This window comes from Citrus clementina, unplaced genomic scaffold, assembly GCF_000493195.1.
Source record: "Citrus clementina cultivar Clemenules unplaced genomic scaffold, Citrus_clementina_v1.0 scaffold_9, whole genome shotgun sequence".
In the NCBI taxonomy this organism is placed as follows: Eukaryota; Viridiplantae; Streptophyta; class Magnoliopsida; order Sapindales; family Rutaceae; genus Citrus; species Citrus x clementina.
In genome coordinates this window covers 30,900,865-30,921,604 of record NW_006261964.1, presented here as the reverse complement: position 1 = coordinate 30,921,604, position 20,740 = coordinate 30,900,865, and the positions used below count along the sequence as shown (strand labels likewise).

General features: G+C 33.9%; 4 protein-coding genes and 3 non-coding genes across 7 annotated transcripts; 6 read left to right on the top strand and 1 right to left on the bottom strand.

Annotated features, from left to right (window-relative positions):
- Positions 1 to 1,549: 1,549 nt before the first annotated feature.
- LOC18031481 (metal tolerance protein 9) lies at positions 1,550 to 4,490 on the top strand. Its single transcript, XM_006422203.2, has 6 exons — positions 1,550 to 1,899; positions 2,928 to 3,040; positions 3,157 to 3,402; positions 3,499 to 3,579; positions 3,685 to 3,915; positions 4,007 to 4,490. Exons 1-6 carry the CDS (start codon positions 1,653 to 1,655, stop codon positions 4,349 to 4,351), a joined length of 1,263 nt encoding a protein of 420 aa, XP_006422266.1. The 5' UTR covers positions 1,550 to 1,652; the 3' UTR covers positions 4,352 to 4,490.
- A 641-nt stretch (positions 4,491 to 5,131) lies between these two features.
- LOC112095528 lies at positions 5,132 to 5,203 on the top strand. The gene has a single exon (XR_002903903.1). It is a non-coding gene; the product is annotated as a small nucleolar RNA snoR117 (small nucleolar RNA).
- A 64-nt stretch (positions 5,204 to 5,267) lies between these two features.
- On the top strand, positions 5,268 to 5,359 carry LOC112095526. Its single transcript, XR_002903902.1, has one exon. It is a non-coding gene; the product is annotated as a small nucleolar RNA snoR116 (small nucleolar RNA).
- A 280-nt stretch (positions 5,360 to 5,639) lies between these two features.
- LOC112095544 lies at positions 5,640 to 5,724 on the top strand. The gene has a single exon (XR_002903921.1). It is a non-coding gene; the product is annotated as a small nucleolar RNA SNORD25 (small nucleolar RNA).
- A 132-nt stretch (positions 5,725 to 5,856) lies between these two features.
- On the top strand, positions 5,857 to 7,751 carry LOC18031476. Its single transcript, XM_006422202.2, has 2 exons — positions 5,857 to 6,930; positions 7,191 to 7,751. Exons 1-2 carry the CDS (start codon positions 6,614 to 6,616, stop codon positions 7,675 to 7,677), a joined length of 804 nt encoding a protein of 267 aa, XP_006422265.1. The 5' UTR covers positions 5,857 to 6,613; the 3' UTR covers positions 7,678 to 7,751.
- Positions 7,752 to 8,239: 488 nt separating this feature from the next.
- On the bottom strand, positions 8,240 to 15,338 carry LOC18031463 (putative cyclin-B3-1). The gene is made up of 22 exons (XM_006422201.2): positions 15,240 to 15,338; positions 14,723 to 14,785; positions 14,567 to 14,624; positions 14,414 to 14,477; positions 14,200 to 14,257; positions 14,012 to 14,060; positions 13,831 to 13,924; positions 13,609 to 13,638; positions 12,839 to 12,896; positions 12,251 to 12,308; positions 12,079 to 12,172; positions 11,942 to 11,971; positions 11,795 to 11,849; positions 11,217 to 11,513; positions 11,012 to 11,131; positions 9,953 to 10,042; positions 9,711 to 9,872; positions 9,553 to 9,609; positions 9,157 to 9,255; positions 8,880 to 9,058; positions 8,615 to 8,788; positions 8,240 to 8,480 (listed from the first exon to the last, which is right to left on the bottom strand). Exons 1-21 carry the CDS (start codon positions 15,252 to 15,254, stop codon positions 8,653 to 8,655), a joined length of 1,866 nt encoding a protein of 621 aa, XP_006422264.1. The 5' UTR covers positions 15,255 to 15,338; the 3' UTR covers positions 8,240 to 8,480; positions 8,615 to 8,652.
- Positions 15,339 to 16,820: 1,482 nt separating this feature from the next.
- On the top strand, positions 16,821 to 18,871 carry LOC18031977 (30S ribosomal protein S17). Its single transcript, XM_006422200.2, has 5 exons — positions 16,821 to 16,985; positions 17,442 to 17,620; positions 17,703 to 17,874; positions 18,024 to 18,183; positions 18,630 to 18,871. Exons 3-4 carry the CDS (start codon positions 17,713 to 17,715, stop codon positions 18,180 to 18,182), a joined length of 321 nt encoding a protein of 106 aa, XP_006422263.1. The 5' UTR covers positions 16,821 to 16,985; positions 17,442 to 17,620; positions 17,703 to 17,712; the 3' UTR covers position 18,183; positions 18,630 to 18,871.
- Positions 18,872 to 20,740: the final 1,869 nt, after the last annotated feature.

Below are 20,740 nucleotides of genomic sequence, written 5' to 3'. Positions count from 1 at the left end.
ACAAAAACTATGCACATATATATATATATATATATATATATATATATATATATATATATATATATATATATATAGATATCGTATTTAAAAACATAAGACTTGCGGCATGCATAAACATCGAGAGTAAAGAATTAATTATTGCGATAGGTTCAATGATCTCCTCAAACAAATGAAACCTCCTCAGCTTAACAGGAATGATACATAAAAAGATAAAAAAATAGAAATGTGATAAAATAGACACCTGACACTAGCTCATATCAAGAGACTAGGATATGCATCAGCTCACTTTATATGTATATTCGATATGATGGCTCTTCTCACCAATTTGGTGTCGATTCGCTTACTTAAGTGTATGCATGATCTGATGATCAGACGTGCCTTTGCTGCCTTCCTCTTTTTAGTTCTTCCTGTCGAGCAAGTAAAATTCATGACATTATCAATCACAATTCAACCGAATAAAAGTCAGAGCAGCCACGACACTTGTTGAATTTACTATGCCTCTGAGTGCCTTTGCCGAGATAACTACTCACTTCTTTGATAATGAAATCGCGCGCAGGCTCTACCTTTCTTATCTTAATTTTAAAAAATTGCTTTTGTGATAAGGGCTTTTGCTATGTGGCTTCTTCCTATCTTTTGCACTCAAAGAATAACATATCTTCATTATTAACTTACTTGTTATCCCTGGATATATACAAGATGTTTGACCTCGGTATTTACACATATACCCTTGAAGAGTTGTAATTATAAACAATTATTATAGAATATGGAGACGGTAAACTATAGACATTGAAGCCTGTTTATAAAAGCTCTATATGTATATAAATTCACATAATCGATACATATATAAGGATCTCTTTAGGATATTCTTATTTAATTTTGTATGATATAACGATGATATCAAAGAATTTACAAGATATATTTGAGCAAAGTTTAATTTAATTTTTCCTTTGAATTTAAGTCTTTGAACAAGAGGCTTCCACATTGCCATCACCGAGACGGGAGGGAAGGTACATATTCTCGCAACAAAATTGGATCCTTAGTTATTTTCCCCATTTTAGTGGACGGATTAACATTAATCAATTTTTTTATTAAAACTTTATAATGGGCAAATCTCTCTTTAATTAAAGCAATTATATTGCTTTTTTTTTTTTTATAAATATTATCATCATTGTCGTCGTCATCATTTTTGTGAATGTAATACAATTATATTCTTCTACATACAAACCGTTCATTTTACAATATACGCACGTATGATCTACAAAAATTACATATTAAAATTTCTAAATAATGATAGGCAAAGGGTATGGAACCTTATTATTAACATTGACCATTTTCCTCAATACCACTTAAAAACACAGACCCAAAAACCCAAAAAAAAAAGGGGGGGGGGGGGGGGGGAGCCACGTGTCTGCACACATATTATACACAATAATGTAAAAGACCATAATAAAAATACAAGCACATACGTAGGAATTTAAATAAATAAATAACCTCTTCACAGAATTTAAGGAAGAAGCAGTTTTATTTCACATCTCTTGTAGCAGTTTTAATTGTGTGAGGATTTCGGTCTCTCTAATTCTCTCTTCACAAACCAACACTCTTTTATTTATTTATTTTTTAACTTTTCAAAAGCACTTATTTGAGAAGAAAAAATGAGTGACCATGAAGATGAGCATGAGCACGAGCATGGGCAAAGTGGCGTGTACAAGCCCATTAAAAATGTTGAAGAAGGTGGCCGGCTTCTTCGACCCGAAGCAGAAACGGTGTCGTCTGCATGGAGGCTGAGTCTTGATAGCTTTCGGCTGCCTCAACAAGGAGGGCCCGTTGGTGATGATGGTGGAGGCGGTGGCCGTTGGAATCAGCCCCGTGGTGGTTTCTTTGGCCATCTTTGTACTCCAAGTAAGAACCTGTTTTCTTTGCTTTCTTTATTTACATTTCTCTTTTGTTTTTGTTTTCCCTTTTCGGGGTAAAGTTTTGTAGAACGAGGGTCTTTGTCATGTTCTCACTATCTTGATTCTTCGATTCATTCGTTAATGGAAAATGAAAATGGAAATGAAAGTTCTTGAAAGTGCCATTTTGGAAAGGTGCTTTTGACTCAGAAACGGTTTCTCATTTCTAATACTCCCCTTCTAATTTTTTTTTTTTTAAAAAAATTCCTATAAATAGCATCTTGCAGCAAGGTGAGTAGTGACCTTGGAAATGAAAATTTTTATTTTTTTTAATATTTTGGAAGCAACTTTATTTGTTCTTGCTATTTCTGTCTTCTATTCTAGCATGCAAGTCTTGCTGGGTTTTGGTTTAATCTAGATTTAGAGTCTGAGTTGACACAGCCAATTTACTAAATTACTGGATGTGACTGAGACAATATTGTTTATTCGTTTATATCTATATAAAAGTAATTTTATAGGCGACACTGTTTAAGTTATAATGAGTAACATTGTCATGATGTTGATATACAATTAAATCTAATGTTTAAATAATGTGTGTTCAAGTGAATATATTGCTAATAGCTATGAATTTGCACTGAATGTTGATTCTATTAATTAATTAATTAATTTTGTGAAAATTTGAAGTAATCAAACTATAATATTAATTATACTGATGTGGGACTATTGTCATGCAACTTTTCATTTATTTTATAAATCATTGTTATACTTTGACATTTTAGATTATAAATATATAATAAACACAGTGTATATGTGTTAGTACAAACTGGTCTACCAGATTCTCCATTTTTTTTTTCCTTTAGAATTTCAGATTCCTCAAGCATTAATGCACTGGTACATGTCAAAGTTTAATGTTTTTTAATCTAAAATTTAAGATTGTGTATGTTACAACGTTGTATGGTATAACACTACCCAATTTAATTTAAGATTGTGTATGTAATTAATTCTTTCTTTCTTGTTTTTTTTTTTTTTAAAATTTAGGGAAACAACGCAAGGTTTCAGAATATTACAAGAAACAAGAAAGGCTCCTTGAAGGGTTCAACGAAATGGAGACCATGGCCGAAAAGGGCTGCTGGCCTGGCAGCCTAACCGAGGTTGCTCATTCTGTCTTGATATGTCATTACGTACTATGATCTTATTGTCAATTTGACTGAGACAAATTCTCAGCTAAAGAATTTTTCAATCTGTGCAAACTTCAAATTTGCCTCAGGATGAAATGAAGCAGCTTGCAAAGAGTGAAAGAATGGCAGTTCACGTATCAAACATCACCAACTTGGTGCTTTTTGTGGCCAAAGTTTATGCTTCTGTTGCAAGCAGATCATTAGCTGTCATTGCCTCGACTCTGGATTCTCTCCTTGATCTCTTATCGGGTTTCATCCTCTGGTTCACTGCCAATGCCATGAAGAATCCGAATCAATATTACTACCCAATTGGGAAAAAAAGAATGCAGCCAGTGGTACAAGTCCTCACAATTTTGTTTTTCTTGTGATACAAGCAAAGCAAATCCTATGCACAAATTTTTAACGGATATCATTGATCTTGAAATATGCAGGGGATCATTGTGTTTGCATCGGTTATGGCAACTCTCGGATTGCAGATCTTGTTTGAGTCTATCCGAGCAATCATTACAAAGGTGATGGTCGTCATTTTTTTCAATTAAGCTTAATTAATAATTTAACTGTGACAGCTTCTATTTTTGTTGAGCACTCTTATGTTTTTCACTATTTTATGGGCACAGTCGCGGCCAGACATGGACACCCAGCAGGAAAAATGGATGATTGGGATCATGGTTTCCGTCACATTAGTAAAATTCCTGCTAATGGTCTACTGCAGAAGATTCAACAATGAGATTGTTCGTGCTTACGCTCAAGACCATTTCTTTGATGTGATTACCAATTCAGTTGGCCTAGTCACTGCTGTTCTAGCCGTCAGATTCTACTGGTGGATTGATCCCACCGGTGCTATAATAGTAAGTTTTTCAAAATTCTGTAGGGTTTGGGTTGATATAAATTGACACGACTGAGTAACAAAATTTGTTACTTGAACCGCACGGAATGCAGATAGCATTGTACACGATTAGTACATGGGCAAGGACTGTGATCGAGAACGTGTTATCACTCATCGGAAGAACAGCCCCACCAGATTTTCTGGCCAAAGTGACATATCTAATATGGAATCATCACGAGGAAATTAAGCACATTGACACAGTGAGGGCATACACGTTTGGGGCTCATTATTTTGTGGAAGTCGACATCGTTTTGCCCGAAGACATGGTGCTGCATCAGGCACATAACATTGGAGAGACTTTACAGGAGAAGCTCGAGCAGCTGCCTCAGGTCGAAAGGGCTTTTGTGCACATTGATTTTGAGTTTACTCATCGGCCTGAACATAAGTCTAGAGCATAGATTACTTTGCTGGGAATAGAAATGTTATGTTTCATCGGCAAATTAGTTTTATGTTATTCTGGAAACTTTCTTTTGGAATGAAGAATGCTCACTAAATCATGTAAATAACTCAAAAATAACAAACTAATGTCTGCGGAAACTCCTCCATTGATTTTAATGGACTACAATTTCTAAGCGCAAATAAATAAATTGGCTCTTGTTAGTTGCTATTTATCATTTTAAAAAAATATATATTTATCATGTTAATTATACTCAATTTGTCATTTTCACTTCTCATGTAATCCCATAAGAACAAACTAATTTTGTAAAATGTGAATACGAAGAAGTCATATGCTTAGACTACTTTATAATAAAATAAATTTTATTTCAAATTTACATTTTAAAATGTGCGAATGTGAGCATTAGAGAAGAATTCTTAGCTTGAATACCCACGTGAAAAAAAATCAAAATTTCAATCTACAAGAGTGGAATATGTTTGATACAGACGATTAAAATTATTTTTGAAAACTGTTTTCAAAAACAAAAACAATGTTTTCTTGGGGCATACTTGGGCCAATTACGGGCTAATGAGTTACTCATTGGGCCTTTAATAGGCCTAAATTGTGAAACAGGGCAATGCAGAAATAGGGAACCGAAACTAGGGTTTCGAAAATGCCTCTCGGTTCCCTCTATATAAACCACACGTCCAGCTCCTCGCAGCATCGATAAGTTACAGATTGCAATTAGGGTTTCTTTCTCATTCAATTTCTTTCGTTTTTGGATTTTCGTTTTCAAAACTCCGGCCGCTGATGTTCACAAATTTGTCCGTACCATCTGATTTCTGATTGATTACCAATTATCCTTCTGAGGCCTCTGAAATTTCTCTTTTTTTTTTTTCTATAGTTTTTTTTTTTTTTATAAAAAATTAATAAGAGTCTGGCAGTGATGACTTGAATTTTAATACCATCAAACTCTGAAAAGCTCGCATTGAAGAGCTTGTTGATGCAAATCTTTTATTAATCTGAGCCGTTGATTTTTTTTTAATTTTTTTAAAAAACCAAAAAAATCTCAGTGAAAATTCTGCAAGTTAAAAGGCAATAAATTAGAGTCTCTGATGCGCTTCTTTCAATGGCGTCTTCAGCGCTGTACGTTGCCGATAACAAATAGGGATTGAGATTCTGGCGCTTTGCTTTTTTGTTTAATCTCTAAGCCTTGTGCATTCAGATGTCCCTATATCTTTTTAATTACTGTTAAAATAAATTATAAATAATTATTTTTTAACGAAAATGGTATCGGGAGTTTTTTTATACGAAACATTGATGATCCTACAGACCTGTAATGATTTGTGAAAATGATCACAAATGTTAAGTGAACATCTAAGGGACTGAGTTTCTTGTTCTTTCTGAATACTATTACTATACTCCCCCCATTATTTCACTCTATTAATAATTACATTTTTATGAAAATGTGTATTTTTGAAATTTTGTAACCAATAAAAAAAACGATTGCTAGTTTTCTAATGAGGAGTTTATGTGTTTCTTTTGTGAAAATGAAAAAGATTTGATTCAAGGGATAAAGGTTGAATGAGTGTATTGGAAACAAGCCTAACAGGTAATTGGGAATGTTGGACGTCAAATAGTTTGGTCAGTTCAAACTTCAAAAAGCTGGTGCTGTATTTGTCGCCGCCGAAAGAATATGCTGATGAGAGATAATAAGGATTCTTCTGCATTTGAAATTCATTTGGAAAGAGGCTCAGTTTCAGAGCCAATACAATGTTCTTCTGTTGAACCAATGCAACCACCACTTAGATTATTCATTATGGACAGCCCATTTGATGATAATTCAAAGTAAAAGAAAATATGTTGTTACAAGGGATTGATGGTGTTGAAATAGATAGAGAAGCTCCTTGGTCCTCAATAGCGGCATTGGTATTTGGAGGACCTATTGAATTGAGGCTGTGACTGAGAATAGATCAATCATTCAATTTGACATTCAAGGGGCTTCTATTTAGATATTGAGTGATAGACTATGTGAGAGTAGAAATAAACCGAAACGGAGGGACTAAGCTGCAAAATCCTAATAATATCTCATTCTCATACATATCGGTCCAAAATGCAAAGCATGAGAAACCTTCCTTCCTGGCCTTGTTTAAAACCACACATCATATTCAAACAATTCCATTTCCCATTTTACTTCCTACAACACACACAACGCACTAGTCTCTAGAACAACAAAACAAAACAAAACCCTGCACATGAAAAGCTGTTAAGAGGAAAAGAGGCCATGGCTTTTCTTCATCCAAACCTCTCACCCTCTCTTCTTTCCCAGACCAAGTCATCACCAAAAGATAGAGTTTTCCGCCACCCAATAATTTCAAAACACAACAGCGTCACTTTGTATCGTCTTGCTCTCTCTTCTGCTGTTACAAGCCTACAAATCCCGGCACTTCAGGATGCGCAGGTTAAGACTCCACCTGGTGCGCAGGATAATAAGCAACATGAAAAAGATGATTTTTATGTCAATTTAGGCCTTGCTGTGAGGACTCTTCGTGAGGATTTGCCTCTCTTGTTCACTAGAGACCTCAACTATGACATTTACAGGTGGTTTTCTCATCTGGGTATCTTTTCTTTTCTTTGCTTTTTTGTTTGTTTCTCGAGAAAGTTTTTTCTTTTGTTGACACGTAGAGGTGATTGCTTCCTGTGGCTGGGCTTTATCTTGTTGAATTTTCAAACGGCTCATGTTCTTATGTTTAATTCTGTAAATTTCATAAAATTTGAGACTTTATGAATTGACACCTTATATGTTAGTTTCCTAGAAAATTCATGATTCTTTTTTTCAATTAAAATGTGATGTTTTGCAGGGATGACATAACATTTGTGGATCCATTGAATACATTTACCGGCATTGAGAACTACAAACTGATCTTTTGGGCATTGAGATTTCATGGTGGAATTCTGTTTCGAGAAATCTCATTGGACGTACTAAGGATATGGCAACCTTCAGAGAACGTGATATTGATAAGGTGGAATTTGAGGGCAGTTCCGAGAGTTCCATGGGAGGCTGAAGGCCAGTTTCAGGGAAGTTCAAGGTATAAATTGGACCGAAATGGGAAAATTTACGAGCACAAAGTTGATAACTTGGCATTCAATTTCCCTCGGCCACTTAAACCGGCAGCTTCAGTTCTGGACTTGGTGACTGCGTGCCCTGCTAGTCCTAATCCGACATTCTTGTGGGGTCCAGTGGATGCTTATTCATCTTCATGGGTGGAGTTCTATAGGGCTGTGAGGGAGACCTTGAATCAAGAAGGCTACTTGCATGTCCAAGATGGTTTGGTTACTTGTTCATAGTTACAAGCTACTTTATGCATAGTGTATACAATAGAATTTTACCACTTACATATATATCTATGAGTTCATTTTTACATCAATGTATAATCTTTCGGCCAATGGTGAATAATGGATTTTGTTGAAGAACCAAAATGTGTGTACATAAGCAGAAATCTGGAGACTTAAAAAATTTATATCTTCTGTTTTTGGAGGCAGAGAATTCCCATTAGCTTGTTATCTAAAATCAAGTAACTGGAAATTTCGACAAATTTACTGTTACCGCCTGCTAGGTAGTGGGTAAAGGTATGTGCTATCAAAATCTAAAAGGGTTCTATTTTCCGGCACCTGTGTTATTGTAATTTGAATTTTGCTATTTGAATTCCCGGACCTTTTTTTTTTTTTTAATCTTCCATCATCGATCTCTACCTTAGTCTGACCACAAAATCCCATATTAATCTCATTTTTTGTTTGATTTGAAGATCTCTTATACAAATGGAAAAGATGATCACAACAGACTCAGTAGTCAGTATAGTAGCAAGGATTACTAGTAAGAGATTGAAATCCATTTATCAAACCAGTGGGTTAGAAACGGCATCATTGGTGAATGGTGCTATAGAGCAATATACATACACATCCACTACAATATATAAGTGCTTGTTAACTAACAGTTTCAACATGTAACAAACAGCTACTAGCAAGAAAAGTGGTACATAGCCGCAACTTGGAGTGTAAAAGCTTTAATCCTATACATCGCTGGACATCTCTCAATACTAAAAGCAAATTGAGTTATGACCGGTGATAATATATCTGAGTAGACAATTCTCCTGCAAGGTATCAAGAACAACAGCAAATGGTTCAGAAAATAGCGGAGAGAAAAAATATAGAGTAATTTTTGGGATATTATTCTCATGATTCAGAAAATTCACCTGGCACTGATTCAATTCATTACAATACTTACCTATTTACAGCTGGGTAAATATATCCACTCAAGGGAGATTAGAGAGGAAGTCTATCCAAGGGTTTGATTGCTGCAACTCCACTGAGATCAGGCCTCATGTACTTCTCAAAAGTGACCTTCAACTGTGCATTTTTAGCAACTTTATGGAACTTTAAAATCATCTCAGCACAGTCTCTGTAGTGAGCAAAGAATTGTAAGTAACATTTACCATTCGTAACAAACTGCAGGGGAAATAGTTTTACTTTTGCAAAAAAGAAAACCATACCTGATTTGGGGCACATCATATTGTGCATGCTTAGCCAGTAAAGGAGTCCACACTGGTGTCATTTGCAAGGTACAGCGTGCGACATAGATTGCTGATGCACATAACAGCGAGGGCTTGAACTTTAAAGCTTCATATTGAACCAAGCTTAACTCGACGAGGTAGAACGCCAAATGTTCAAGCTACAACAAAGGCCAAATATCACTTAGCATGCAAACCTAGAGCAGTTTCCCGTTTCTTCTAGTTCTAGTAGTAAGACATTCTGAAAGTTGCCGCATACCTTCGTATCTGACTGAGCAGCCTTGAGAAATCTTAACATAAAAACATATGGAGTAGGCACATTTAGACGAAACTTCAGCTTTTTTAGCATAAGCTTTTCCTGTGAAGACAAAGCCAGTTCATATATTGAGGATCAAGGAAGGCCAACATTGGAAGGTAGTCCAATTATCATAATGTTAACGAAACCAGAACCAAAGACACATGGTAAAACTATCACTACTATGTGTATTTTAGCATGTTTCTAAATAGTTAAACAAAGAGTATATTCAAGCAGACGGCTGCAAGAGCAAAAAGCAGGTTGCTTGCACCAATACTTATTGTGTCTAGTACAGCGATTGCCTTCTGCTAAAAGAAATTCAATCTATCAAAATAAATTCAACCCATTGAGAATGCATACCATCCGAAGCATGTGATCTCTTGTGTATGTCTCTGAGATGCTTATTAAATCTTTCACCTGCATGTAGAGGAGTACAAAGAATCAGATCAGCAAGTTCACTGATAACTTATTGAAGTGCTAGAAGAAACATTGCGTGAACTTGACATGTTTATATTTACCCTAGGATGCCAGAAGTCCTCATATTTTGATGCCAGGAGAAGGGAAGTAAGACCAACTAACTGCATTTCATTCTTCTTGATTTTAACTTCAGAGAGATAACGGTCTAACAAAATGACCATAAGATAGAGAGTTTCTGGCATTAGGTCAAATTTCAAGTGTACCTGACCAGTGGCAAAGGACTTAGTTTAGAAAAGGAAAAAGAAAGAGAAAAGGAAATTCATTTGGAAAGATGGATGTTTACTTCAATTAGCCAGTTGATCAAAATGCCTCGCATCTGAGGGGTAATGTCCGTCTGACTTGACATATAATTTTCCAGAGGTGGATTCTGTGCCTGCAGTGGAAGCAGTTCAGCTAAGCAGATCACAGACTAAATATTATATAAGGTACAGGTAGGAGTATTTTGGTTAAAGTATATTATAATTTTATTACCTAACATTTTTTGACATATCATTTTACTATCGAAGTTTTCTAACAATTGTTTTTTTCCTACTTAATGTTTCATTTTACCACCAAACCATTTAAGTTAATAAATTTTTTAACAGAAATTATAATAAATGTTTATTTTACCCTTAAACTGTGTAAGTATAATTTAACCCTCTAAATTAAAAAAATAAAAAATTATTATATAAAAAGAATAGTACTTTTAACAATTGATTATTTTAAATATCTATAATAATTAACTGATAAAATTGTAAATATTATACCTTGTGAAATTTCTAAAATACTGAATATACTGAAATTAATAAAATATTGTCATCACATCAGCAATTTATTAATGAAATTAATGATTTAGTGGTAAAATGATAAAAACTGAAATATTAAGTGGGAAAAGGCAATTGTCAGAAAATTTTGAGGTAAAGTGATATGTTAAAAAATTTTAGGTAGTAAAATAATAATATCCATTTAATTAAAGAATAAGGAGATAAGTAAACTAAAAAAAAAAGTATTCATATATCAAATTCTAAATAAAAACAGCTACACGTTACAAGATAGCAGAAGCAGACAGTTTAATCCATGGAATGATAAAAGCCCACACAATATAAATAGTCAAGATAAATAATTCTCTCATTTAAAATACTTCAGATCTTTGTAGAAAAGCTAATAACGAAATCAAATGCTTCTCGTTACATTCTGATCAAATAGTTAGTGAATTCTCTCATTTGAAATACTTTAGATCTTTGTAGAAAAGCTAATAATGTAATCAAATGCTTCTTATATTCTGATCAAGTAGTGAGTAGGCATACATAGGCAACACATTAATCATCAAAACAATGAAGAGAAAAAAAAAGTGAATAATCACCTCCATAACCCAATAATAATGATAGATTTCATCAACATATTCAGCAACTTCCAGTTGATTGCAGTCATCATCAATACCGGGTAGATTTTCCATTTTGACTTCACCATTTTCATCTATCAGCTACAAAATCATGCCAATTATATTGAACTCAACAAGATGAGAAGGACAACATTTATAGAATAGATAAGAACATGCCCCAACCTACCTTTGATTTAGCCATCAATAAGGATGTATAAGATCTCCTGCGATCAGATTTCTTCTTGGAAATAATATCAGAAGAATTTGTACTTGAATTGGTGTTGCCATCAATTGAAGGCTTTCCTTGAATGGCTTCATGCGAAACCACTGATGCAATATTCTCCAGAGGAGAAGACCTCACAACATCCTTTTTCTTCTTAGTTGATGTTGCAGCAATAGATTTTGATTTCTTCAAACTTGACAAACACTTGGATTTTGAAGTCCCTCGAGCATTGGAAGCCAGTATTGCTGTCTTCACAATTGGCTGGATCTCAAAAGATGAAAGGAACTTGTATTACTGAAGCTAGAAAAACAATAAAACGGAACTACAACTGATGATTGCAATTGCACCAACATATGGCTCCTGTTAATAAACACAAGCGATATTCTTTTGCTATCTATTACTTCTAGGTTTTTCAGAAACAGAAAATAAAGTAGGAGTTACTAAAGATCTGAAGAGTCCTCAAGAAGGGATAAGAAATTGGTTAAATTAGGACAGATATATGTAAACCATCCTCCCAATTGGTAGAGAGAGAAAATTATAACCTTTGAAGTACTTGTAATAGACTGGTTCACCCTCTTAAACACTGGTAAGGACTTCCTTCAATTGTAACAGTAGAAAAATCATCAACAGCCCAATGTAATTTAAACAAAAAAAAAAAAAAAATGAGACTATTTTGCAGATCAACAAACCTTGTTGGTACAGGAGGATTCCTTGACATCCTAATATATAAAAGCAAATACAATCAGGAATACCTTCAGAGCTATGATGGAGAGAACAAGACAAGAGGGTAGCACAATAAACTGAACAAACATAACAAACTTCATACCTGTTGGCAGTGACAACAGATTCACGGCCCATATCTTTGGTCTTGGTATGTTTATCATTTAAGGATGACTTTGAACCTTTGACATCTGCATTATCTTCAAGACAAAAAATACCTATAATGCAATGCTCAGCCAAGAAAATAGCAAAAGTAAAATTTCTGAACTGGAAGTTACCTTTCTTTGATGTATGGATAGCACCAACATCTTGACTTATATTCTTCCTCACTCTTCCCTACTCACAAAATAAAAAAAATAAATAAATAAAAGAAAAAGAAAGAAAGAAAGAAAAAGCCAGGTTAATACAAGAAAAAGAGAAGGAACTAAAGAGAAAAATCCTTCCATAGGAAGTTTAAAGATCATTAGCTTAGATGAAGGTTACGTGCAAGCATTACTTTCCGCCTTGAAAAATCAGCACTTTAAGTGGGTTGAAATCCATTTTTCCCATATGTTAGATATTAAGCAGTTGTAATGAGAAAATTAAATGTCCCTCCATTTACACGGTGTTGAGCCCTCAACGTTTCAAGGATTCAGGAAGAGGTACGCTCAACTACAAAACCAGGTATCAGTAGCTATTTAATAAAGTGACTACATGCATTTGGAACAGCAATACTACGGTGAAAAATGTTACTGGATGATTCTTTTTTTTCATTTGTTTAGTCAATAACAAGGTAGAAGAACAAAGACAGCAGAAGAAAGCAACAGAATTTAGAAGGATGCTAAAAGGTCACATGATAATAGTTGTATTGGTCTTTATTTGCATACCGTGAAAGATTTTCTTGAGGAGACATTCACAGTCCTTACACCTGAACCCACTGAAACCCTATAAAGATAACAATTTAAAATGACATGATTAATAACAGAAACTCATTATCTTACTGGAAAAAACCAAAAATACAAGGACATGAACAAAGAGAGAAGAATAATAATTGTTTTTATATATTGTTCATCACCCGATTGAAATTCTTGATACCCATTTACTTTGGATGAGAAAAAATTTCTTTTCATCTAAAGATTTGAGAGAGAGAGAGAGGCTAGCCGCCTCCATCAAACTTAGATTCATAACAAGTGTAAATAATATATTTTAAGTTTCTCATCATGTAAAGCTATTACCTCTTTTGTAACGTTTAATCATTGATTGTGGTGCATATTGAAGACAAATAGGAAACCATGAAATTGCAGTAACATAAACACATGGTACCACATGTGCAAAAACAAACAAACACAATCATGCACATAAATAGCATATAAAATTCCGCCGATATGCAAACTGATTTCTTTTGAATAACAATCCAACAAAAGGATACCATGAATTGCTTAAACAAAACAAAACAAAACAAACACGAGGAACAGATATGTATTTTCTTGAACAGTTCTAATTCCCCAAAACACATTTGAGAGTCCAATTGATCCCCTATCAAACCATCTAAAACAATCTGGATAACTGTCAAACTCCGGCCTCTATCATTTCACAAACCTCTTTAAAAAATAATTATTAAAATGGAGATAACAAAATTGTATTTAAAAACACTTACTGCTGCAAAATTGCACTTCTCTCACCCTTTCTGCATTTAAAAACACAAGAAACTTCAGAACTACAGCTTCGGGATTCAATGGTACACCAGGGAGCCAACATATTTGTGAATTAAATATATAAAGTATCACGAATGCCTTAAATGGATTAATGGGCAACAAGCAGCATCTTAGAAAGTCAGTTTGAGATGAGGCAAGCAATGGCAAAATGGAAAATCACCCACAATGATTTAGAGCCATCATGCACTACACTCCTTGGAACGTTGCCCTTAATATTGCTGACATCAACCAATGCTTTTCTTCCAACTTTTGAACTAGCTGAAAAAGACCAATTAACTATAAGGAGAGCTTTAAAAACATGCTACTTATGTCTGAGTTACAAAATAAACGACAGTTAAACCTCACCAGTATTGGCGTCCTTGCCTTTGTTGTTCTCCATCTTGTTCACTATCCCCTTCATAATAAATCACGCAAACAACTTCAACAGTAGATTCAAAAAGGTATTGAATATTGAAATATTTACATAACAATTTTATTCCCACCCACATGAAGTTTAAAGAGCACTAAAAACAAAGGAATGGAGAGGTAAAAACCTTTGCATTGCTCGCACTGGCCAGAGCAGCTCCATTTTTAACTGGTACTGAATTCTTTCTACAATATCAAATATGCTAGGAAATTAAAGCCTGGTCCTCTGTTTGGTTTTCAAACAAAATGCTAGATTTTTGCTAGATAGGAGAAAGAGAACATTTACTCATGCATACGTTATAATAGAACTTCATAAAAGAACCAACACAAATCTAAACTTACATTGTATTGGAATCTTCTTTCACCATTTCATTTTCAGAATAGACCTTAAAATTTCTGCCTCCCACTATCTCAAAGCAAAAGAAGAAAAATGAATTGCACATGCAAATCTAGAATTCCCAAATAATCAATTAATAAAACTACAAAAGCCCTTACCATTCCTCCGTGTGCGACTATCTTCAGTAACTCTATTAACACCCATTTTCAATTTTCCCTGCAATTTATTAAAAACACACAAGTCTAGCAAAAGTGCTAAATACTAATAAAAGAAAACATGAATAGAAAACACAAAGTTAAAGGCTTTTTTCATACTTTTGCAGCCACAACTTTGATTCTTCCTTGATTCAACACCGAGCCTTGATTCTGATCCAACATCTAGAAGAAAAAGCATTCAAATAAGAGAGAAAGTAATAATTTTTCCTTTCATTTTGAGAACCCTCACATTACTCAAAGTCATGTTACCTAAAATTAAAATAGAATACAATAAAATTCAGAATAATAGCATTTGAAAATAAATAAAGTAATCAAAAACCGACTTATTATTATTATTTTTTTCACACCAAACCGGAGTTCTTCACTCTATCAATTAATTTACTCAACGAAAACCAGAATTCATCACTCAATCATCAATCTAAGAAAATGCGAAGACACAGATTCTCTTCAACAACTATATAATTTCCAAAAACCCTAATTCTTTTCTTTCTTCAAATCTTTATGCAAACATACAATAATATGATCAAATCAAGCAAAACTTATTCGATTGATAACTCAAAATTTCATGTATGTATGCATGAAATTGCAAAGAAAAGGTTTTATGAAAAATGGGCACCTTAAGTGAAGCCATTTCTGCGGAGAGGATCTTGAATTTTGTGTTTACCGTTGCTTGTTGTGTTGTTGATTCTTTTTAAGTTCAAGAGCCGAGACCGCCTCTCCCTCTCTCTGTCTCTTTGGTTTTAGTTTTCAAATTTGTGTGAGTTTACCTTTATACCCTCCTCCGCACATGCACAATGACGACCGCATTGAGTTTAGCTTGCACGACGTCGTTTCAGGAATTAAATTAAATGAAGCAAAGCAAACTCACACAAGAGATCAATTGACCAATAATTCGAATTGATAATATATTAAATATATATTTAATTAGTTATAACGTTTTATCTAATAATCAACGAAATTTTACCATGCTCCTCTCCCGGCTTCATGTACTTTTTTCTACATTTTTCCTCAAAAAAAGGTTCTTATTTTCTTAAAGTTTTATTTAAATAATAATAATAATTGCTGCTGCGGAATTAACATGTGAGGGGTTAAAACAAAATTAATTTCATGGCCAAGAGTTAACTTTAATGTGATTCTATTAATAATGGGATTTATGCTGCGTTTACTTTTTGGATTAGAGTGGGAATTCTGAGGAGTGGGAATCCTTGGATTAGGAGTGTGGAGTGGGAGTGAGAGTAGGGTGTTTACTTAGACTAAATAAAAGTATGGATTGTCAATCAGAATCCTAATTATTTGTTTACTTTGTCTTGGATTGGGAGTAAATTATTTTAAATTACAATTTTATCCTTATATACAGAATTATAATTTGTAATTAAAAAATTAATAAAAAATATATTTGGAAAATAAAATAAATATTTTATTATATTTATAAATTAATAATAATTACTAATATTCTTAATTATGTAAATCATAATTTTTTATTAATTTTAATTTAAATTATGTGAATAAAAATTATTAATAATAGCAACACAAATGAAATATTATTATTGATAATATAGTACAAAATTAATATTTTTTTAGAATAAAATATTTATTATTATTAAATAAATAATTAATATTTATTAAAATTAATGTTTAATATTATTAATTTAAATATAATATTTATTTATTTTTATTTTATTAAATTTAATAAAATAAATATGATATAATTATTATTTTTAATAAATATGATATTATTTATTTTATTAAATATGATATTATTTATTTATTTTATTTTTATAAGGATAAAATGGGAAGAGGGGGGAGTGGGATTCCCACTCCCATGGGGAGAGGTGGGAGTGGGAATCCACTCCCCACTCCAAAATTAGGTGGGACCCATGGATTTCCACTCCCACTCCCCTTTTTTTAAAGTAAGTAAACACTGGAGTGGGAGGAATTCACACTCCACACTCCCAGTCCAGAAAGTAAACACTATCTTAGAGTTCGTTTGAATGGTTTTTGAAAAGTTTAAAAGTGATTTGAAAATTTAAAAATTAAATTTAATATTTAATAAAAAATTAAAATAAAAAATAATTTTATATTTTAATTAATTTTATTATTTAATACAATTTAATAAATATTTTTATAATTATTACCTAACCCAAAATTATCTTTATTAAATTTGAAAACAAAATCAATATTTCAATAAATTCTATTTTGATTTACGCATTCTTTTTGTTTACCATATTTCATCTTGAAATTTAAAATCTCTCTGAACTTCCGATAGTAAGCTTTATTTAGCCGGTGAGCTACGGCGGTAGGTCCGTTCGCTAGAGCTATCTTAGCAAGTACCAACCTTTTAGCTTCAAGTTTCTCACCTTAGGTACGGTTTTTCACCTATTTTCATCTGTTTTAGTTTTTTTTCACTCTTATCACTTTGATGGTATTGTTGATTTGTTACTGTTTGCTGTTGTAATTATTATTGTGTGGCTGTTGTAGTTATTTAATGAGTTTAGCCTATGAGATGATGGAGAATGAGTTTGAAGAGGGCTATTTGAGATTTTGTTGCTTTAATTTGAATTAATTATGAAATTTCAGATGTGGCATTTTGTTTGATTAAGTTATTATGAGGCCTTGACTGAGATTTTGTTACTTTATATTGTGAATGGATGTGTTTATGGACGTATGCCCACCAAGTGTTTGATGAACTGTCTAAGAGAAAAAGAATTTGGTGCTTTGCTTTTGTTAATTGTGTCCTAGAGAAAAACAATTAAGTTATTTGCGGATTACTCACGTTAAACTTGGCACATGATTACTGACGATTCACTGTGAATAACAGTCACAAACACAGTCGATGAGTTTAAAGCAACAATAAACGAAATCCAATTTCACTCAACTCAGACACTAACCGCCCCCTGAACCCCTGCCGCCGCCTCACCACAAGTTATTGTCGTGCGCCGTCGACCTCCGTCAGCATCTGCCGTCACTGTAGTATCACTGTTGAAGCATAGTAATCAGGTACCATTTTGATTTACTCTCTTATCCATTTTTAACTTTGATTTTTGTTTCCTCGTGGTCTAAACCCTAGCATCGTCGTCAGGCCGTCACAAATGAAGTCGGTGGTGGGATTGGTAGTGTCAAACAAGATGCAAAAATCAGTAGTGGTGGCCGTTGACAGACTCTTTCACCACAAGGTTTACAATCGGTATGTCAAACGAACCTCCAAATTCATGGCCCACGACGAGAACAATCAATGCAACATCGGTGACCGAGTTAGTACTCTTATGCCTCTTAAGTAATGATGGGTGTTTTCATTTGTTTCAGTCATTTTTCCCGATTCTATTTGATATGCAATCATTTCAACTGTTTTATTGATAGTTACTATTGTTATGGGGTTTACGTTTTGAGTTTGTGGCTTCAGGTTAGGTTGGATCCTTCTAGACCGTTAAGCAAGCATAAGCATTGGGCTGTTGCCGAAATTCTAAAGAAAGCACGTATCTATGTACCACCCTCAGCGGATAATGCTGCTGCTGCTGCTGTTTCAAATACCCAGACTGAAGCACTGGTTTCATCATCTTAAGGTTTGACTAGTGTATGATGTGAATTTATTTTTTTGTTGTGAACTTGCTGATTCATGATCACCAAGAATTATATTTTGTTCAAGGGCTTGATGTATATTAATCTTAGGTAATCTAATTGAGTGGTAATTCATTTCAACAGCTATTTGAATAAGATTTGCGTTTTCTGTTGGGTTTATCTATTTTGGCCTACAAATGAGCCTTGAAATTGAATGTATAAAATAATGTTTAAAGACTGAAACATTTTTTGAAGTGATCTAAGTCATTTGTGTTTCATGTTTGGTGGAATTATTTTCAAAGCTGGGTCTTTTTAAACTTTTACTGCTGTAATTGTTCTGGTTCGGTTTGTAGGCCAGTAATATCTAGAATAGCAAGATCATGTGTCCATTCAGAGCTTATCCAGTTTCAGTAAATGCAGCTCTGATGTTTTCTTCTCATTCTGATGACAGGTTAAGCTTTACGGGGACATACAGAAAGTGAGAAGACTTGGACCTAGGTAGCAGTTTCCAAGAATTGCTTGTAGCAATAAAACATGTCGGTTTAATGTTGCCGTTTTGGAATGAGTTATGCTTCTAGTTGTGTTGAATTTTTGTCAACCTTTAGACAGATGTACCTATGATTGTTTTATGCTTAATTAGACCAATGTACTTTTGATTGTTTGATGCTAAATGAAATGGAGGTATTTATATCTCGTAATTTTGTTCTAAAATTTCTTTTTAAATTATCATTGAGAGCTTGTGGAAATTGTTTGCTCTATCAGAATGTTAAAAGACTTTTGAGTTCAAATAAAGTTTGTATATTTTCTTCCCTTGCCCCTTCATGCCTGCCAATCACTGATATTTGAATGTGGAGTATCCCTTTTGTGGTGGCACTTCACTCGCTTCAAATCTTCCATTGCTTGCTAAATCATATGGCTGACACTCTTTGAGACAGCAGCAGCCAGTATTGTTGCAACTTTAAAGTTTTCTGCTTTTGACAGAACCCATAAGAAAATTCCTGCTGTTTGTAACAACCATAACGGCCAATTTATCTTGCATATGCAAAGAGTATTCAGTTAAACGGAGAAGTCGCGTTCTACTGTTATGGTTGCATCTTTTGATTGGCTGGTGTAGTACGAGGGACTAGGAATAGCACTTGCTCCAGAATTTCTTCTTTAGATAGAATGGTCGTTGCTTTTTGTTAGAAGGATAGACAAGTTGTCAGTCGATGAATCTGAGTCAACAACAGTTTGAATTTGAAAGTTTTCCGAGCATTTTAGTTTTCTACAAGCCTTGGCAAACAACTACTGTCAAACTAGGCTTAGCAAATATGCATTGGCAGAAAGCTACTGCTCTAATTAAATCTGGCGCCCCTGACAGTTTTATGTTGTTGCAGATCAAAAAAAGTATCAATACAACTCAAATCTCACAATAGCAGCAAGAGACTGTGTTTCATCAAAAGCAAATTAAAGCATTGACGAGACAATCTGGTTGCCATCATCAGCTTGACTAGATTTCAGCATCAACAATATATGAAGTGTATCTCATTTGCAAGGTACACCGTGCAACATAGATTGCTGATGCACATAACAGTGAGGGCTTGAACTTTAAAGCTTCATATTGGACCAAGCTTAACTCGATGAGGTAGAACGCCAAATGTTCAAGCTACCACAAAGGCCAAATATCACTTAGCATGCAAACCTAGAGCATTCTCCCGTTTCTTCTAGTTCCAGTAGTAAGACATTCTGAAAGTTGCCGCATACCTTTGTATCCGACTGAGCAGCCTTGAAAAATCTTAACATATAAAAGCATATGGAGTAGGCACGTTTAGACGAAACTTAAGCTTTTTTAGCATAAGCTTTTCCTGCAAAGACAAAGCCAGTTCATATATTGAGGATCAAGGAAGGCCAACATTAGAAGGTAGTCTAATTATCATAATGTTAACGAAACCAGAACCGAAGACACATGGTAAAACTATCACTACTATGTGTATTTTAGCATGTTTCTAAATAGTTAAACAAAGAGTATATTCAAGCAGGCGGCTGCAAGAGCAAAAAGCAGGTTGCTTGCACCAATGCTTATTGTGTCTAGTACAGCGATTGCCTTCTGGTAAAAGAAATTCAATCCATCAAAATAAATTCAACCCATTGAGAATGCATACCATCCGAAGCATGTGATCTCTTGTGTATGTCTCTGAGATGCTTATTAAATCTTTCACCTGCATGTAGAGGAGTACAAAGAATCAGATCAGCAAGTTCACTGATAACGTGACCATAAGATAGAGAGTTTCCGCCATTAGGTCAAATTTTAAGTGTACCTGACAAGAGTGGCAAATGCCTATCATCTGAGGGGTAATGTCCGTCTGATTTGACATAAAATTTTCCATAGGTGGAAGCAGTTCAGCTAAGCAGATCACAGACTAAATATTATATACAGTAAAGGTGGGAGTATTTTAATTAAAGGATATTAAACTTTTACCGACTAATATTTGTTGACATGTCACTTTACCACTAAAATTTTTTTCCTATTTAATATTTCATTTTACCATCAAACTATTTAAGCTAATAAGTTTTTTAATAGAA